Genomic DNA, 21,285 nt, shown 5'->3' on the forward strand with positions numbered 1-21,285 from the left:
ACGCAGCGTACGGACTGGACACTAGGTGGCAGCACTTACCAGAAAAACAGATGAGTTACAATGTTGATAGTGATATAAACCTTGGTAGTACATGAATGGTGAAGAATTAGACACGTTCAACATCTGGGTATCTTTATTGCAGATGTTTCGCCATCCAGTGGCTTTATCAAAACAAAGTAGAACTATATACAAAAGATGAGGTAAGCAGTTCCGTAGCCTTGGCGTTGAAGTGCACCGTAGTCTTGAAGAATTTCTTCAACACTACAGTGGTCTTCACCAACTCCAAGGCTAAAGAACTGGTTACCTCATTTTTTGTATATAATTATACATTCTTCTCATTATGTCCTTGTATTGATAAAGCCACTGGATGACGACTGATAACAACAAATTGGTTTAGAAAGACACGCGAACACTAGGACATTTATTAGAGAAAGTAACGGTCCTAAGACCTTGATATTTCCTGATGATGCTCATGCGTTTTTTTTAAACCAATGTTGAGAGTCAAGAAATTAATTTTGAGAACAGCATTGCCAAACACGAATGTAGATTCTTTAGAAAAGAACTAGTCGAGATAAAGAAACGAATAATTTTGGAATAGTCATTGGTAAGTGTAACCTTCTTAGTTTGAAGCCAACAATTCTGTTAACATTACTGCGAACATTTACACATTGTTGTCTTGGCTTTAGATTTCTGCTAGTCCAAACCCTTTTTTTTTTACCCATTATTTTTGATCAAGAAATACATTATTTAAATTATATGTCCCCCGTGGTTATTTTCTCTTCCCAGGTATTGGAAATTTGTGTGGGAAGTGCCCCCAGGTGAGCGGCAAACTTAGTGCTGCTGACGCAGAGTGAATTCCCGGGCTGATGAATGGCTCATGCTACTGATTTCCAATTACAGCTGCTGACATGAGAATGTACAAAACGTAGAGTTAACTCACTTGGTGGTAAGGAGCTCGATGTTCCTTCAGCCTCTGGACACCACATACGGAGACGGATTTCACTCCAAGTGTCTGATTGGACTCCCCCACAGATTAGCTACCTACTTTTCCCCATTGTCGGCCGACTATGTTGCTAGGAATTGTAGATTTCGCCTCACTGCAAGTGTGCCTGATAGAGACGAGTATCCTATACTTTGGGAAACCGCTCAAGGTTATCTTGTACCCCAAACAAGTGTATTAACGCCGGTGTTTCTGGCTGTACACTCGTCGCGTGCACTCTGCGTCGTGATTGAGTAGCAACTGCCATAGCTAGCCTTCTAACTGACTTAAGTTCGAATTTTGAATCACTGGCTATCTGTACTACTGTATTTGATGTTATTATCTCCTAAGTTTATTATCTACTCTGTGTAACTACTTAAATCTGTCTAAAATGTCAAATATTATTTACAAGTGTTATGTAAGAGGTTAAATTAAGGGCTCTTAAAGCTTACACTATAAAACGTTTCGTGGAATAAGTGTCCACATCAAAATTATAATTTTACAACCGTTCACACTGAACTAAGGTTTCATTTCCACGACAACAGCCACAACTCATGCAAATCATTCATTGGTGCTCTAGTGTCCTCACAAGGCGTTATTTGACGTCCTATTTTAGTTTAATCGGCCAACCTGCTCACCCCGCTATTTATTCCCTCATTAATATTCCCATATAGACTGTGAACAATAAGGGTCCCAGTACTGACCCTTGGGGCAGACCACTCGTAACAGCTTCCCTCTCTGGTTTGTCCCCATTTAAGCAAACCTAGTGTTAACAGCCTATCGATCAACATTGATCCCAGGAAACAATTTCTCCTTTATTAGAAAACGTTTCGGGTTTTGGACGCTGGTCAGAAGTGATCAAGGTTTCAAGACAAACATTTTTCTAATGATTTCTATACCCGTGTACCGCTACTTTCGTCATCAGTTCATTACCTTTGTAAATTGTGAGTTCATTACCTTTGTAAATTGTGAGTTCATTACCTTTGTAAATTGTGAGTTCATTACCTCTGTAACTTGCTCAGCTATCAAAACTTTGGAGTTCAGTCCCTGGACCAATTATGTACCTCTGTAATCTTTTGACTACCGCCCACAGGATGGGTATGGGGTGCATAATAAACATATTAAACTAACTAACTAACGTCATCAATCACCTGTGTTAAACTTCATCAAAATCATTACTAAAATCTATATACACATTACATGGTTTATTTGTCTCTTATCTTTATGCCCTGGTAAAAAATAAAGATTAGTAAACTTGTAAGACAAGAACGCCTCGTAAAAACCCTACTGAGATTCATTAATCATATTTGTGACAAATGAATTAGAAAACCGACAATTTGAAGAATGAGACACTTGTACAACATTTGCGGATCTTTACTGAGGAAATGTTTCACCACACAGTGGCTTCATCAGTCCAATACAAAGAAGAACGGTAGAAATAGAGGAGTTTGAGGTAATCACTCCCACAGTCTGAAAAACTGCTGGACTAAACATCTCTCAGGGTGAAGGATTGATTACCTCAAACTACTACTCTTTTTCTGCCGTTCTTCCTGGTATTGGACTGATGAAGCCACTGTGTGGCGAAACTTTTCCTCAATGAAGATTCCCAAATGTTGCACAAGCGTCTCATTCTTCATTGATTAAATTATATAGCTGAAGATGGCTTTACAGTTCCTCCGAGGTTCATGATTCCACCATCATTCCTGTAACTGAGGTTAGTCGACTGATCTATAAACTGCAGCCAAGCACCTCTCTACCGTTATTAAATGGGTCTCACCTTTGCCATTTTCCATTTATCCTCTAAGTGGCTGCAGTACTAGCTACAGTTCTAGTAGCTGATTTCTAAACTCTTCTTCCACTTTTCCTAGTTTTGAATATCTGTACATACTGTTCAGTATAAAATATTTGAAGCCCTATTTCAAGCAGATAGTGTAGGAGGGACTGAAGGATAGGGAGAGAGTCTTCTGCTATACTATCCTGCTTTCTGTTAGCAGGTAGCCTCGTTGCGGTCTGGAAGATCTTTCTGTTATCTGCCACTCGTGTTTGTTTACATGTACTACTATGTACTCTTATTAACATCCATGTATTTCCATACATTATGCACTCCCGTAACCTACTATATATCCTCTCCTGCAGTGGCGGACATACATTTTTGAGGCCCTGAAGCTTGAACTGTTACGGGGCCCTGAAGCTTCACGACCAGCAACAGACAGCCTACATCGTACTGTTATAACCTTTAAATTTTTGTTTTAACTATAGTTAAAATAAAAATTTGTACTGAATTACACAGTGTTATTATTGTTTTTCTGAAGACTCCCTTCTCATACAGTAGACCCAAAATTTCTAGCAATGTGGATTAAAGTCGCTTCTTGGGCCAGTCCGGTATTAGGGGCCCCTGAAGCTTAAGCTTCATTAGTTTCATAGTAGATCCGCCCCTGGCTCTCCTGACCTCCAGTAAAGTTTCCTCCTGGCTAGTTTGCGTGTTTTAGCTATTGGTAGCTGCAGGGGCAGTTAGGGAAGTTGGGTGGTCTGCACCCAACGTCCCTAGCGCGATGTAGGGAGGTGGTAACAAACTTAGGTAAAGAGCTGGGCGCAGGCTGGGATAAAACCTGAGTACAGGCTAGGATGAGACCTGGGTACAGGCTGAAATAAAACCTGGGTACAGGCTGGGATAAGACCTGGGTACAGGCTGGGATAAGACCTGGGTACAGGCTGGGATAAGACCTGGGTACAGGCTGGGATAAGACCTAGGTACAGGCTGGGATAAGTCCTGGGTACAGGCTGGGATAAGACCTGGGTACAGGCTGGGATAAGACCTGAGTACAGGCTGGGATAAAAGCTGGGTACAAACTTAGGTAAGAATAGGATACAAGGGTTCGTAAGAGCTGGGTACAGGGCGTGTACATCCATTACCATACCTTCCAAGACTTCCCTCCTCTTCCTTGCAAGTCATCCTACCTTAATTTTCTAGCACATACCTGCCTGGCGGTCTGTGGGATGTACTCTGGACGTTCCTATAGCTCTCTGACCACCACCACCACCACCACCCCACTACCATCACCACCAATACCCCCGAAACTACCACCAACACTACTATTATTACCACCACCACAACTAACACAACCACTGCCACTTAAAGTTCCACATTATTTGGTATTTCTCTGTTTATCAACAACAACAACCAATAACAAGAATTATCACTGCCACAACAACAATAACAACACCCACAACCAACAACAACCACCACTAACAACAACAACCACCACTAACAACAATAACCACCACCGTCATTGAGGAACCTGGTGTATCTCCATTAAAAAGTGGGTGTAAACCACGATTTTTTTTATTTATCGTCGGAAAAAAATCAGAAAATGAGCTAAGCTTATCTAAAAATAGTTTTAAAAAATCTGGCAACATTATGATGTAAATATTTTCCTGTGATGTTTCCATAACGAATTATAGTAACTACAACATTTGATGTGATGACGTCACAGGTAATAGGTCTAGGTGCGTCTTCTTGAATATCGAAAATAAATTTACCTATTTGCTAGTGATGTGCTATTAATAATGAATGTTTTGGAACTATTCTTAATATTAAGCATTCAACAATGAATTTTTCACAATCTGATGGTATGATTTTTATTATATACATATATATGACTCACGAAATCGTAATGACACGATTGAAATCAAACCATACCACGGGCGGGGATAGAACCCGCGATCAGAGTCTCAAAACTCCAGACCGTCGCGTTAGCCACTGGACCAGTGGCTACCGCGACGGTGGAGTTTTGAGACTCCAGTGGAGATGTTAATATACAGCAGTATTCCAGCCTAGAGAGAACAATTGATTTAAAAAGGATCATCATTGGCTTGGCATCCCTTGTTTTGAAGGTTCTCATTATCCATCCTATCATTTTCCTCGCAGATGTGATGGTGACACTGTTGTGATCCTTGAAGGTGAGATACTCTGACATTAACACTCCCATGTCCTTCACACTACTTTCTCGCTCTATTGTATGGTTAAAGTTTGTAGCACACTCCGCTCTAGTTATTATTTCTTCCGGTTTTCCATAACGGAAGAGTTGAAAATTGTCCTCGTTGAACAATATATTGTTTTCCGTTGTCCATCGGAAAACTTGGTTTATATCAACTTGGAGATTTACCGTGTCCTCAATGGATGACAGTCTCATGTAGATTCTTGTATCGTCTGCAAAGGATGACACGGTGCTGTGGTTTACATCTCTGTCTATGTTTGATATGAGGATGAAGAACAGAATGGGGCGAGTACTGTGCTTTGTGGAACAGAGCTTTTCACTGTTGCAGCCTCCGATTTAATTTTGTTTACCATTACTCTTTGTGTGTGAGTGTGTACTCACCTATTTGTGGTTGCAGGGGTCAATTCACAGCTGCTGGCCCCGCCTCTTCACTGATCGCTACTAGGTCACTCTTCCTGCTCCAAGAGCGTGATCATACCTCTTCTTAAAGCTATGTATGGATCCTGCCTCCACTACATCACTTCCCAGACTATTCCACTTCCTGACAACTCTGTGACTGAAGAAATACTTCCTAACATCCCTGTGATTCATCTAAGTCTTCAACTTCCAACTGTGACGCCTTGTTGCTGTGTCCCATCTCTGGAATATCCTGTCTCTGTCCACCTTGTTGCTTCCTATCAGTATTTTATATGTCGTTATCATATCCCCCCATCTCTCCTGTCCTCTAGTGTCGTCAGGTCGATTTCCCTTAACCTCTCCTCGCAGGACATGCCCCTTAGCTCCGGGACTAATCTTATTGCAAACCTTTGCACTTTCTCTAATTTTCTTACATGCTTGGCTAGGTAAGGGTTCCAAACTGGTGCTGCATACTCCAATACAGGCCTGACATACACAGTGTAAAGGGTTCTGAAGGATTCCTTATTGAGATGTCGTAATGCTATTCTTAGGTTTGCTAGGCGCCCATATGCTGCAGCAGTTATTTGGTTGATGTGTGCCTCAAAAGATGTGCCCGGTGTTATACTCGCCCCAAGATCATTTTCCTTGAGTAAGGTTTGTAATCTCTGGCCCCATAGTCTGTACTCCGTTTGCTGTCTTCTTTGCGCTTCCCCAATCTTCATGACTCTGCACTTCGTGGGGTTGAACTCCAGGAACCAGTTTCTGGACCAGGCCTGCAGCCTGTCAAATTGTTCTAAATTGTCCTCGTCCAATTGAATTCTTCTCATCAACTTTACATCATCTGCAAACAGGGACACTTCTGAGTCTCTACCTTCCGTCATGTCGTTCACAAATACCAGAAACAGCACCGGTCCTAGGACTGATCCCTGTGCACCCCGCTCGTTACAGGGGCCCACTTTGACACCTCGTCACGTACCATGACTCGCTGTTGTCTTCCTGACAAGTTTTCCCTGATCCATTGCAGTGTCTTTGCTGTTATTCCTGCTTGGTCCTCCAGTTTTTGCACTAATCTTTTGTGTGGAACTGGGTCAAAAGCCTTCTTACAGCCCAAGAAAACGTAGTCTACACCCCCCCCCTCTCTCTCTCTCTCTCTCTCTCTCTCTCTTGTCTTACTGCTGTCAACCTGTCATAGAACTCCAGTAGGTTTGTGCCACAGGATTTCCCGACCCTGAAACCGTGCTGGTTGTTGTTGATAAGCTCATTCCTTTCTAAGTACTCCACTACTCTGCTTCTGATAATCTTCTCACTTTGCGTACTAGACGTGTCAGTGACACTGGTCTGTAGTTTAATGCTTCGTATCTGTCTCCTTTTTTTAAAAAATGGGACTACGTCTGCTGTCTTCCATACCTCAGGTAGTCGCCCTGTTTCGATAGATGTGATGAAGATCGTTGATAGTGGCACGCATAGCGCCTCTGCTCCCTCTCTCAGGACCAATTGAGAGATGTTATCCGGCCCCATCACCTTTGAGGTGTCTAGCTCACTCAGCAGCCTCTTCACTTCTTCCTTGGTTGTATGTATTGTGTCCAACACTTGATGGAGTGTGTATTTTTGCCTTAATCAATTTCATTATAAATAATTTCGGAAGGTACAAAAATAATCCCAAATTCTTCTCTCTTGCTCCTCCCCTCCTTCCCTTGCTCCTCCCCTCCTTCCCTTGCTCCTCCCCTCTTTCCCTTGCTCCTCCCCTCTTTCCCTTGCTCCTCCCCTCTTTCCCTTGCTCCTCCCCTCCTTCCCTTGCTCCTCCCCTCCTCCCCACCTTCCCTTGCCCCTCACCACCCCCAGGTCCCCCTGAACCAATCACCAAGCATGACAACAAAAGTACCATTGTTAGAGGCTGTGGTTAAGCCTTATCATCCTCTAATACTTGTCTCCCTTAATACTTCATCTACTCACTGTAATTATGTGACCTCTCTGTCAATCTCCTCCCCCCCCCCTCGCGACTTCCAGCTGCTACACACACCATCCCGTAGTCCTGTAACTCGGTAGGTCCATGGTTCGATCCCCGGTACGAGTGAAAACATTAGGACGTGTTTCTTAAGACACCTGATATCCCTGTTCACCTATCAGTAAGCAGGTACCTGGGTGTTAGCCGACTGGTGTGGGTTGTGCCCTGGGGACAAAACTGACCTAATTTTTCCCGACATGTTCTGCATAACCAGGGGCTTTTATAGTATGTCATCGATGTCAGCTATGGTCTGTATAAGTTGTATCACGTACCTGTAGAAATGAAGATTACCTGGAGAGAGTTCCGGGGGTCAACGCCCCCGCAGCCCGGTCTGTGACCCTCCGTAGTGACCTTCAACATCTCCAAACATCAAGGGCACCAATGGAAATATGTCACTTTGTCTGACTTGTCTTGTTTGGTTATCCTAGGTAATTTACACTAGGTATGATAATTTGTGTAATCTAAATATACTTGCTATTCCAACTCGTTTTACCGGACACGTGACAACCACACAGAAGTTTGTGGATGAGTTAGACACTTGTGTTTAATCTTCGTATGTTTATCAGTACCATACAGGGACATAAATGGGAGACTATAGACGAAGAAGAGATAATCAGTCCCTCACCCTAAAAGAAAGGAAGAGATAATCAGTTCCTCGGTCTAGCAGCAAGTGTTTTTATCATCTTAAATTTCATAAATACCCAAATGTTGTACATGTCTTATTCATCAAACTGTTTATTGTAGATATACTGAAACACAAAGACCTCATAACTAGTGACACTATATATATATATATATATATATATATATATATATATATATATATATATATATATATATATATATATATATATATATATATATATATATATACATATATACACACGTCCATAAAACACAGGTTTCTATTCAGAAGCACAATTTTTAAGACAAGTATCTGTCATGACAAGCAAAAATGGAAAATAGGTCCAGGTGGAGAGAGTTCATTGCAATTCTAGTGTGTATAACTCTTATTATTATTATTATTATTATTATTATTATTATTATTATTATTATTATTATTATTATTATTATTATTGTTATTATTATTATCAGCATTGCCCCTGGCAATAAAGACAAAACAAATTGGCTACAGAACGAATTTTAGAGACGAACTTGAGCGCATTAAGCTAATTACAGATTAAGTCGACTTCCCTCACATGCTATCGTTCAGATGATGGTAACTACACTCTGGGAGCCTGATGAGGCAGTTAGCGAGACAGTAGTGCTTAGAAGAGCAGTAGTGCTTAGAAGAGCAGTAGTGCTTAGAAGAGCAGTAGTGCTTAGAAGAGCAGTAGTGCTTAGAAGAGCAGTAGTGCTTAGAAGAGTACTAGTGCCGGATGTTTTGTTGCTCTTGACTGTATGATGTCATACAGGAGTGTTCAGGCGATGGGAGAGAATATGCATTTGACTCACTCACTCCCTCTCTCTTTTTTTTTTTTTTTTTTACACAGAGTTTGTCAAGGTTAAGGATCCCTAGCTTTATTGACAAGCTATTTACAGGTTAAGGATTTCTAACTTTATTGGCAAGCTAAGAGCTGTTACCTACATCAGCTCATTTGAAAGCATTTTTATTGTTATGAGACATACAAGTAGGGAACAGGATGAAGTTGGAGCCATCTGTGGGCCAGCATTTTCATTTGATCAACTGACTTTATCTCGTTGACATCATTATGCTGTACGAATGTGTTCCATACTCGAGTCATCCTGGTTATATATGATCTCAGATGGAGTGATGTTTTGGAGAAGGGTACAGCCAGAGTGAAGTTGCTGCTTTCTGCCCGTCTTGTGGCATAAAAGCTTGTTTCACGCTGTCCTCGAAGTGGATCCAAGTGTGGTACTTTGACAATATTGACCTTGTACATAACAGTAAGGCCACCCACATCCCTCCTATGTTGAAGGCTCTGCTGAAATGACAGATCTATCCAGGATGGGTCCAGGCGAGAGATGAGACGTCTTGCTCTGTTCTCTACTCTGTCAAGCAGTCGCAGATGAGAGGGGGGGCAGGCAAACCAAGAAAGTGGAGCATACTCAAGGTGTGAGCGTACTTGTGCCTCGTACAAAATCTTGCAACCCCTACTGTCAAGTAGATGCGAGATACGGCGAAGTGCTGTAAACTTCTGGGCTGCCTTGTTTGCAAGATTTACAACATGGTTCTTCATGGTTAGTTTGGAGTCAAATTTCACCCCAAGAATATCAACTTCTTCTCCAGGTGCCAACACCCTCCCATTCATCCTTACTACTGCACCAGCATTACCATCATGGTGCCTAGAGACGATCATCATTTGCGTTTTCTCAGGTGCAAATGTTACTTGCCATCTATTTCCCCAAGCTGATATAGCTCTCAGCTGGTGATTGATGTAGCTTAGAGCAGCTGGCATTTCTTCTCTTGGATAAGTAAATGTCAGTGTACAGTCGTCTGCATATGCAGGTGATTCTGGGATGAGATGAATAAGGTCGTTGAAGTAGACATTCCATAACAATGGTCTCAGCACGCTTCCTTGTGGAACACTTGCCCCAATAGGATGTCTTGCTGATTCCGTTCCATTGAGAACTACACTTAGAGATCTACCATGAAGGTAATCACTGAGGAGACATAGCGTAGAGCCTGCAATTCCCAGTGCTTGAAGTTTTGCTAAGAGGCCCTGGTGCCACACCCGGTCGAAAGCGCCAGCAATGTCCAGTGCTACCACACAGCTGACTTTGGATTCATCCAGTGACTGGTGCCACTTAGTGGAGAGGTTTAACAACAGATCAGCAGCAGAGTAACCTTTCCTGAAGCCATATCGACGATCACAAAGTAGTGAGTGATAGTCAAAAAACTCTGTCATTTGTCTTGAGATTATTGTCTCAAGGATCTTACCAGTGATTGACAGGAGTGACACTGGTCTGTAGTTGCTGATTTCTGCTCTGCTCTTCTTTTTGTGAACAGGGACTACATTTGCCTCTCTCCACAGAGAATGCCATTTACACTGTACTAGGCAGTGCTGAAAGATGCGAGTTAGAGGTGCTGCTAGCTGGTCTGCACATCTCAGCAATCTTGGGCTCAACTTGTCTGAACCCACAGCCTTCTCTCTCTCTCTCTCTCTCTCTCTCTCTCTCTCTCTCTCTCTCTTTGACGCCATCTTCTATAATTGTAATTTAAAGCACGTTCCACTATCATCTCTTACCTGCACCCGGATGCTGTGTCCACCTCCTGTTAGCTGTATTCAACACACACACACACACACACACACACACACACACACACACCTTCCGTCAGCAGTCGGAGAATGGAGTAGAAATGCGAGATTAGGACGAGCATAGAAGTAGATAAATATAACATGAGAGTACCAACTAGCCAGGTAGCACTCCACACCTAGGGAGTACCAACTATCTAGGTAGCACTCCACACCTAGAGAGTACCATCTATCTAGGTAGCACTCCACACCTAGAGAGTACCAACTATCTAGGTAGCACTCCACACCTAGAGAGTACCAACTATCTAGGTAGCACTCCACACCTAGAGAGTACCAACTATCTAGGTAGCACTCCACACCTTGAGAGTACCAACTATCTAGGTAGCACTCCACACCTAGAGAGTACCATCTATCTAGGTAGCACTCCACACCTAAAGAGTACCAACTATCTAGGTAGCACTCCATACCTAGAGAGTACCAACTATCTAGGTAGCACTCCACACCTTGAGAGTACCAACTATCTAGGTAGCACTGCACACCTAGGGAGTACCAACTAACTAGGTAGCACTGCACACCTAGAGAGTACCAACTATCTAGGTAGCACTCCACACCTAGGGAGTACCAACTATCTAGGTAGCACTCCACACCTAGAGAGTACCAACTATCTAGGTAGCACTCCACACCTAGAGAGTACCAACTATCTAGGTAGCACTCCACACCTAGAGAGTACCAACTATCTAGGTAGCACTCCACACCTAGAGAGTACCAACTATCCAGGTAGCACTCCACACCTAGAGAGTACCAACTATCTAGGTAGCACTCCACACCTAGAGAGTACCAACTATCTAGGTAGCACTCCACACCTAAGGAGTACCAACTATCTAGGTAGCACTCCACACCTAGAGAGTACCAACTATCCAGGTAGCACTCCACACCTAGAGAGTACCAACTATCCAGGTAGCACTCACACCTAAAGAGTACCAACTATCCAGGTAGCACTCACACCTAGAGAGTACCAACTATCCAGGTAGCACTCCACACCTAGAGAGTACCAACTATCCAGGTAGCACTCACACCTAAAGAGTACCAACTATCCAGGTAGCACTCACACCTAGAGAGTACCAACTATCCAGGTAGCACTCCACACCTAGAGAGTACCAACTATCTAGGTAGCACTCCACACCTAAGGAGTACCAACTATCTAGGTAGCACTCTACACCTAGGGAGTACCAACTATCTAGGTAGCACTCCACACCTAGAGAGTACCAACTATCTAGGTAGCACTCTACACCTAGGGAGTACCAACTATCTAGGTAGCACTCCACACCTAGAGAGTACCAACTATCCAGGTAGCACTCCACACCTAGAGAGTACCAACTATCCAGGTAGCACTCCACACCTAGAGAGTACCAACTATCCAGGTAGCACTCACACCTAAAGAGTACCAACTATCCAGGTAGCACTCCACACCTAGAGAGTACCAACTATCCAGGTAGCACTCCACACCTAGAGAGTACCAACTATCCAGGTAGCACTCACACCTAAAGAGTACCAACTATCCAGGTAGCACTCCACACCTAGAGAGTACCAACTATCTAGGTAGCACTCTACACCTAGAGAGTACCAACTATCTAGGTAGCACTCCACACCTAAGGAGTACCAACTATCTAGGTAGCACTCCACACCTAGAGAGTACCAACTATCTAGGTAGCACTCCACACCTAAGGAGTACCAACTATCTAGGTAGCACTCCACACCTAGAGAGTACCAACTATCTAGGTAGCACTCCACACCTAAGGAGTACCAACTATCTAGGTAGCACTCCACACCTAGAGAGTACCAACTATCTAGGTAGCACTCCACACCTAGAGAGTACCAACTATCTAGGTAGCACTCCACACCTAGAGAGTACCAACTATCTAGGTAGCACTCCACACCTAAGGAGTACCAACTATCTAGGTAGCACTCCACACCTAGAGAGTACCAACTATCCAGGTAGCACTCACACCTAAAGAGTACCAACTATCCAGGTAGCACTCCACACCTAGAGAGTATTAACTCTCCTAGCAACAGTCTGCACCTTGAGAGCACTAACTCTCCAGGTAACATTCTGCACCTTGAGAGTACTAACTCTCCAGGTAACACTCTGCACCCTGAGAGTACTATCTAGGTAACACTACACCTAGAAAGTACTAAAACAAAAATGGCTAAGTTCTACCACAACTTACAATAAACGGTAACATCTGTAAACACTAGTAAGACAAAGCTTAAACCTCCAGTGGAAGAAATAAATGGCTGGGACCGGAAACCCAATACGAAGGCACTCTCACCTGGGCAGCAGGAGCTTCGAGAGAGCTACACATGTCAATAATGAATGAGGGGGGAAAGAAAGAGATATTAGACTGAAATGAGCCAGAACCATACTGACCAGGTCCAGCACAGACCAACAGATGGCGCTGGTAGGTGAGGTTGCCTAAGACAGGCTTACCTTTGACGAGTTTCGAGGATCTTTCTACTCTCTGAGCCCGGTCATGGGCCAGGCTCGTGACTTGGGAAATAAAGCACGCGAGCTATAGCACCATAACAGTAGCCAAAACAATTTAACTCTTTATCCAATTCAGAAACCAAAATTGGTTGTTATAAGTTAAATTTGTTGGGCTAATCATGAATCTAAAGCCTGTTTAGTCTCTATCAATAAGGTTTTTTGAAACATTGTGATCTCCAGCTATCACTTCAGACCCAAATTCGAATCCCACAAGACCTCAAAAAATTCAGTGCCCACCGTTCGAGTCCCCCGTCACTTCCTCCTCAAAACAAGTCCCACTGCATGAACCCAGACCCTCCAGCACCACCACTGTCTTGCATGATAATGATATGTAATTGGTCTTTAGAGGAGCTTATGCAAATAATGTTCGTATTTTCGAGAGATATTTGTCTTTCTTGTCTGTAATCTCTAATTTAAAGAGAGGAGCTTTATAGTAGAGATGACTGCATAAGACTGAGGTAATCAATCTCTCAGCCTGCATTCGATGTGTTTAGTTCATCAATGTTCAAGACTGATGGATATGAACACGTCGCCTCCAGGCTGAGGGACTGATTACCTCAATCTCCTCTTTTTCTGCCGTTCTTTTTTGTATTGGCCTGAAAAAGCCACTGTGTGTCTCATTCTTCAACTTTGTCGGTTTTCAAAATCATTTATCACAGGATTTGTATTGAGTAAAGCGATGAGAGTAAATATAATTTCAATAGTCCGTAACTCCCTCAGTTCTTCTCACTTTCCTATAAGTTCTCAAGTCCTTCTGTAACTCCCTCAGTTCCTCCCACCTTCCTATAAGTTCTCAAGTCCTCCTGTAACTCCCTCAGTTCCTCCCACCTTCCTATAAGTTCTCAAGTCCTTCTGTAACTCCCTCAGTTCCTCCCACCTTCCTATAAGTTCTCAAGTCCTCCTTCAGTATTCATAGCTGTGTAATGTTGTTCAACTAGCAAAAATTGGATGCATCCGCAGTATGCTGTTAGTATATTGTGTTTGACAGTTATACAGGGGTAGCAAAAGCTAGCTATGTTTCCCTGTCATATCCCATCACACAAGATGAGTTACACAGGATAGATGGCAAGGATTTTTAGGGAAGGACTTGAGCAAGATAAAGATGTGAAAAACTGTAAGTAGACAGGAAGAAAGAGGTAAGAAAGGTTAAATGGCCTGACCACTTTTGGTGGGTTTTAAGACAATGGTTGTTGTCACGTGGTGACGAGTGGTGGTCCCACCAGGTCTTGTAAACCATGAAATTCAATTATTGTTCAGTGTTGATTCTGGTGGCAGGACGCCGGAGATACTCTTGGTCATGACGACTTGACAGGTATATGTCTATTGTTTGAAACCTTCTCCCCGGGGAGCAGTGTGGGGAGGTTCACAATGCTGGGGTGATACCTGTATTGGTGAGGTTATTGTGTGTGTGTGTGTGTGTGTGTGTGTGTGTGTGTGTGTGTGTGTGTGTGTGTGTGTGTGTGTGTGTGTGTGTGTGTGTGTGTGTGTGTGTATATGTGTGTGTGTGTGTGTGTGTGTGTATGTGTGTGTGTGTGTGTATGTGTGTGTGTGTGTGTGTGTACTCACTTAATTGTGGTTGCATGGGTCGAGTCATAGCTCCTGGCCCTGCCTCTTCACGGGTCGCTACTAGGTCCTCTCTCTCTCTCTCATCTTAAAGCTATGTATGGATCCTGCCTCCACTACATCACTTTCCAGACTATTCCACTTCCTGACAACTCTATGGCTGAAGAAATACTTCCTAACATCTAATGCGACATTTATTGTGGCAACGTTTCGCTCTCCAGGAGCGAATGTAATGGCTTGATAAAGCTCCTGGAGAGCGAAACGTTGCCACAATAAATGTCGCATTAGTTGCACTTGTGTCCTTTTACTTTACAAGTTGAAGAATTGAGACTTATGCAACACATGGGAATCTTTATTGAAGAAACGTTTCGCCACACAGTGGCTTCATCAGTCCAATACAAAGTAGAAGTGGGTAAGGAGAGTAGAAGTTTGAGGTAATCAGTCCCTCAACCTGGATTCGATGTGTTCAGTCCATCACTCTTGTAGGAAGTGCAGCATAGGGCCAGAGAGGTGGCTTATATACTGCGGTGAGATGAGTTGAACCAGGAGGAGGCGGGATCACAGTGGGACCGGCCACCTCTCTGGCCCTATGCTGCACTTCCTACAAGAGTGATGGACTGAACACATCGAATCCAGGTTGAGGGACTGATTACCTCAAACTTCTACTCTCCTTACCCACTTCTACTTTGTATTGGACTGATGAAGCCACTGTGTGGCGAAACGTTTCTTCAATAAAGATTCCCATGTGTTGCATAAGTCTCAATTCTTCAACTTGTAAAGTAAAAGGACACAAGTGCAACTAATGCGACATTTATTGTGGCAACGTTTCGCTCTCCAGGAGCTTTATCAAGCCATTACATTCACTCCTGGAGAGCGAAACGTTGCCACAATAAATGTCGCATTAGTTGCACTTGTGTCCTTTTACTTTACATATTGTCGGTAATTCTACCAACTTTATTACAATTCTTCAACTTGTCGGTTTTCAAAACCATTCATCACATCGATAAGTGCTTCAAAGGGTAGAGGAAAAAATAAAAATATCCACGGAACTAAGGCATTTAACAGCCGTGTAATGAAGCTAACTCAGCGCAAACATCCCTGGCGTGTGCTGCCCTCTCACTAGGCCAGTTTTTTTACCTCGCTCTTCAGGTTGACGGAGAGTTGCAGCTGCTACCTCGCACTTACCTGCTCCTTAATTAGAGAACCCCGAGCATACTTAACCGCTCACCTGGTGACAATATATTGCCAATAAGTTTGAAGTTGCTTTTAGGAATATTATTGCCAGGAAAACGGTTAGTCGAACTTGACCTCTGGAAATAAGAAGAATGACAAAATTAATCAGAAGAATGACAAAATTAATACATAGCGTTAGAAATTTTCCGTATGAAGATAGATTGAAGCCCTTTAAATTACGTTCACTTGTAAGACGAAGAATGAGGGGAGACATGACTGAAGTGTATAAGTGGAAGATGGGTAATAAAAAAGGGGGTATAAATAAGGTCTTGAGGATATCCCTTCAAGAGAACCCTCAATAATGAATTACAGTTAGATGAGTTTAAATTTAGAAAGGATATAGGAAAGTATTGGTTTGGAAATAGGGTAGATGATAAGTGGAACAGTCTACCTAGTAGGGTTACTGAAGCTAAAACTTTGGGCAGTTTCAAATTTAGGCAAGATAAATACATGAGTGAGAGGGGTTGGATTTGAGTGGGACTTGCATTCGAGTTAATAGATTTATCAAAGCTTATTGCTTAGGTAGCATTGAAAATGGGTTGGGCAAATATTCTGTTAGTGGGCTGGACTTGTGAAGGACCTGCCCAGTATGGACCAACAGGCCTACTGCAGTGTTCCTCCTGTTTTACGCTCTTAAGACTGAAAAAACCTACTGGCCCATACAAGGCAGGTCTATGTAAAGTAAAAGGACACAAGTGCAACTAATGTGACATTTATTGGGCAACGTTTCGCTCTCCAGGAGCTTTATCAAGCCATTACAAACAATACATGGACACAGAGGGTATATAAAGGCTCTGAGTGAGGTGCAATACTAGTGAGGTACCATTTCGATGTTCACTAGTGGTAGTAGTAGTAGTAGTAGTAGTAGTAGTCTTGGTCTGAGAAATGGCAGATGAAGTTTAATGTGGATAAGTGTAAGGTACTTGCCCTTGGTAATGAAAATAACCCTCGAAGCTATAATCTAGGTGAAGTAGAGCTTGGTCATACAGAATGTGAAAAAGACTTGGGAGTCATGGTAAGCAGAAATCTAAAGCCAAGACAGCAGTGCCTCAGTGTGCGCAACAAGGCCAACAGATTACTTGGATTTATCTCAAGAAGTATAAGTAACAGAATGGAAATAAATGGTATAAAATACCGACACAATGGAAATATAAACACAAATGCAGTATAATGTGATCCTTTATTGACTACGTTTCGCCCACACAGTGGGCTTTTTCAAGTCACAAACAGAACTACCTGGGGTGGAAGGAACGCGAGTATTTATAGTCCGGCTGAGGTCAGGTGAAGAATGCTGCATCTGATGATGTACCGAGTTGGGTTGTAGAGTCTAAAAACTTGGGTAGCTTGGAAAGGAGACTGGACAAGTTGGTGAGCAGACCTTCTACAGTGTTCTTATGTGGGATAGCGATGAAGAAGTTTCTTGGCAAGTGGTTCAGCTATGTTATAGAAGCCACTATTCTGGTTGAAGTTGTCGGATATAGAAATAAGTGATGATTCCAGGATTCTTCGGTATTGAGTGTTGTCTTCTGTGGCGATAAGTCTTGAGTTTCTGTAGTTTATCAAGTGGTTGTGTGAATTACGGTGTTGTACGCAGGCATTCCTTGTGTCGTCAGACCTGCTTGCGTATTGGTGTTCTGAAATACGTGTTTGGAGGTCCCTTGATGTTTCGCCCACATATAACTTGTTGCAGTCATTACAAGGGATTATGTATACCCCTGCAGAGGATGGAGGCTTGTCCTGCCTACTACTGGTGATGTCCTTGATGGTCGTGGTTGTGGAGGTAGATACTTGGAATGATGTTTTGGCAAAGATGTTGGAAACATGTTTGGCAATTGGAGTTGGTGGGAAGGACTATGTATCTCTTCTCGGCAGTGTCTTCTCTGGGTGTGTCGAAGATGTTTAGTGCTCGCCGTCTGCAGTCTCTGATGAAGTGACGAGGATAGTGGAGTTTGGAAAATACCTGTTCAATTATAGTGCATTCTTCCTCAAGGAACTCGTTGCTGCAGATTCTGAGTGCACGCAGGAAGAAGCCTATAATTACACCACGTTTGGTTTTGGTGTCGTGGTGAGAGTAGAAGTGGAGAAGATCGTTTTGGTTGGTGGGTTTTCGATAGACTTTAAAACGAAGTTCGTGGTCAGCTTTGCAGAGTAGAACATCAAGGAAAGGAAGAGTGTTGTCGACCTCTTCTTCAAGTGTGAACTGGATTGAAGGCTCGACCTGGTTGAGCTTGTCTTGGAGAGCTTGAACGTTGAAGCGTTTAGGAGTTATGAGGAGAATGTCGTCAACATAACGGAGCCAGGTGACAGACGAAGGAATAATGGTGGAGAAACGTTCGGCTTCTAGATGTTCCATGTATAGGTTCGCTAGGACTGCACTGAGTGGCGAACCCATGGGTAGTCCAAAAGTCTGCTGAAAGAGGTGATTTTCAAAAGAGAAACACGTAAAGCCAACACATAGTTCAACCAGGTCGATGAAGTCGCTGGCTGGAATGGGAAGATCAAGTGAATCGTCAATTTTCTTGCGCAAGAGATCGATGGCTTGTTTAGTAGGTACTTTAGTGAATAGGGAAGTCACGTCAAGGCTGGAAAGTTTCTTGTTCCTGATGTTGATGTTGCGAATGCGATTGAGAAGATCACCTGAGTGTTTGAGATGTGCTGGACTGATAGTGGTGTAATTATAGGCTTCTTCCTGCGTGCACTCAGAATCTGCAGCAACGAGTTCCTTGAGGAAGAATGCACTATAATTGAACAGGTATTTTCCAAACTCCACTATCCTCGTCACTTCATCAGAGACTGCAGACGGCGAGCACTAAACATCTTCGACACACCCAGAGAAGACACTGCCGAGAAGAGATACATAGTCCTTCCCACCAACTCCATTGCCAAACATGTTTCCAACATCTTTGCCAAAACATCATTCCAAGTATCTACCTCCACAACCACGACCATCAAGGACATCACCAGTAGTAGGCAGGACAAGCCTCCATCCTCTGCAGGGGTATACATAATCCCTTGTAATGACTGCAACAAGTTATACGTGGGCGAAACATCAAGGGACCTCCAAACACGTATTTCAGAACACCAATACGCAAGCAGGTCTGACGACACAAGGAATGCCTGCGTACAACACCGTAATTCACACAACCACTTGATAAACTACAGAAACTCAAGACTTATCGCCACAGAAGACAACACTCAATACCGAAGAATCCTGGAATCATCACTTATTTCTATATCCGACAACTTCAACCAGAATAGTGGCTTCTATAACATAGCTGAACCACTTGCCAAGAAACTTCTTCATCGCTATCCCACATAAGAACACTGTAGAAGGTCTGCTCACCAACTTGTCCAGTCTCCTTTCCAAGCTACCCAAGTTTTTAGACTCTACAACCCAACTCGGTACATCATCAGATGCAGCATTCTTCACCTGACCTCAGCCGGACTATAAATACTCGCGTTCCTTCCACCCCAGATAGTTCTGTTTGTGACTTGAAAAAGCCCACTGTGTGGGCGAAACGTAGTCAATAAAGGATCACATTATACTGCATTTGTGTTTATATTTCCATAAGTAACAGAAGTCCAAAAGTTATTTTACAGCTCTATACATCACTAGTGAGGCCTCATTTAGATTATGCTGCTCAGTTTTGGTCCCCTTACTACAGGATGGACATAGATTCATTAGAGAACATACAGAGAAGAATGACTAAAATGATTTACTGTGTAAGGAACCTCCCGTATGAAGATAGACTTAAAGCCTTAAATCTCCACTCTCTGGAGAGGCGTAGAATGAGGGGAGATATCATTGAAGTGTATAAGTGGATGACGGGCATAAACAAGGGAGACATTAATAAAGTACTGAGGGTGTCGAACCAGGTAAGAACCAGGAATAATGGATTTAAGTTGGATAAATTTAGATTTAGAAAGGACATAGGTAAGTACTGGTTTTCTAACAGAGTTGTAGATTGTTGATGTTCAGAGTTGTAGATGCGTGGAACAGTCTTCCCAGTGGGGTGATAGAGGCTAGGACCTTGGGTAGCTTTAAGAAGAGACTGGACAAATATATGAGTGGGAGGGGCTGGGTTTGATTGGTGTCATTGGGTACGGGAGTTATTTCTTGGGAAGCTTTAGGTAGTAGTCGTTTTGATAAGGACCTGCCTTGCATGGGCCAGTAGGCCTTCTGCAGTGTTCCTCCATTCTTATGTTCTTATGTAATCATCCATGGTGTGATAAATCTCTGAAAAAAAAACATTGTTCCAGTATAAGCTAATTACTCAGCTTCTATCCTAGTCTTCAAATCGCTCACCTTCAGGGATAAGCTGCTCTTCTTCAGGTACTTTCAGCAATGTTACAAACTTCTGGCAACTGTTGGTCAGCCTCGTCGCAAACGCTCGGAGGATGTCGTAAACAGGATCAAAGACATCAGTGTAATGAATAATGTTCTAGCCAGTTTTGACGTCACCGCTGGCTTCACTAACATACCCACCACGCAAGAGGCCAGAAGATGGGGCGACTAGCCACTCACCCCCAGAGCAGGTGTTGGACAAGACAGACCAGTCACCCAGAAGCAGGTGTTAACATAAGAACATAAGAATGGAGGAACACGTACATGTACATAACCTTCACGACTACGACAACTACTACTACAACTAACCCATCTCTTTGGGTAGGACCTACTTCCACTGGGAAATCCCGCCTACCAGTGACTATGCCCTCGTCTGCTACCCATCCCATTTCCACCTGACGTTACTATATAAGCGTCAGGCGCCTTGCTTCTGCTTCAGAATGTCGCATCATTGTAGAAACCTTTCTCCCTCGGGAGCCAGAGACGGGTCATTGCAAGATTGAGACCCGTGCCAGGACTACGGTCTTGGCGAACATTATACATACTTCTGCTTCAGAATCTCCACGACTATGGTGCTCTTCGTACCTACTGCTAGGTTGAGGGACTGATTACCTCATCTTCTGTACATAATTCTCCTGGTCTTCAAGTTATGTCCTGGAATTTGTATTGATAAAGCCACTGGATGGCGAAACGTCTACAATAAAGATACCCAGATGTTGCACATGTGTCTCAATTTCATCTTGTCGGTATTGTATATCATTCTTGTACAAACTGCAGAAGGCCTACTGGCTCATGCGAGGCAGGTCCTGATATCGTCTCGTTTTTATGAGACGATGTTTTAATGATTTATCACATAAAACTAGACATGTTGTAATAAAGTTGGTAGAATTACCGACAATATGTAAAGTAAAAGGACACAAGTGCAACTAATGTGACATTTATTGTGGCAACGTTTCGCTCTCCAGGAGCTTTATCAAGCTTTATCATGGCTTGATAAAGCTCC

General features: G+C 43.1%; 1 protein-coding gene and 1 long non-coding RNA gene across 2 annotated transcripts in view; one reads left to right on the top strand and one right to left on the bottom strand.

The window, feature by feature from the left end:
* The window catches only part of Atu (Another transcription unit), a 359,375-nt gene extending 357,447 nt beyond the window's left edge, over positions 1-1,928 (bottom strand). Inside the window, exon 1 of the mRNA XM_053792001.2 lies at positions 941-1,928. Within this exon, the coding sequence (XP_053647976.2) occupies positions 941-986 (46 nt within the window). The 5' untranslated portion in view covers positions 987-1,928. The remainder of the gene's footprint in view (positions 1-940) is intronic.
* The window catches only part of LOC128699498 (uncharacterized), a 238,725-nt gene that overhangs the window by 193,612 nt on the left and 23,828 nt on the right, over positions 1-21,285 (top strand). The window lies entirely within an intron of this gene.

Source organism: Cherax quadricarinatus, unplaced genomic scaffold (genome assembly GCF_038502225.1).
Source record: "Cherax quadricarinatus isolate ZL_2023a unplaced genomic scaffold, ASM3850222v1 Contig4, whole genome shotgun sequence".
Taxonomy (NCBI): domain Eukaryota; kingdom Metazoa; phylum Arthropoda; class Malacostraca; order Decapoda; family Parastacidae; genus Cherax; species Cherax quadricarinatus.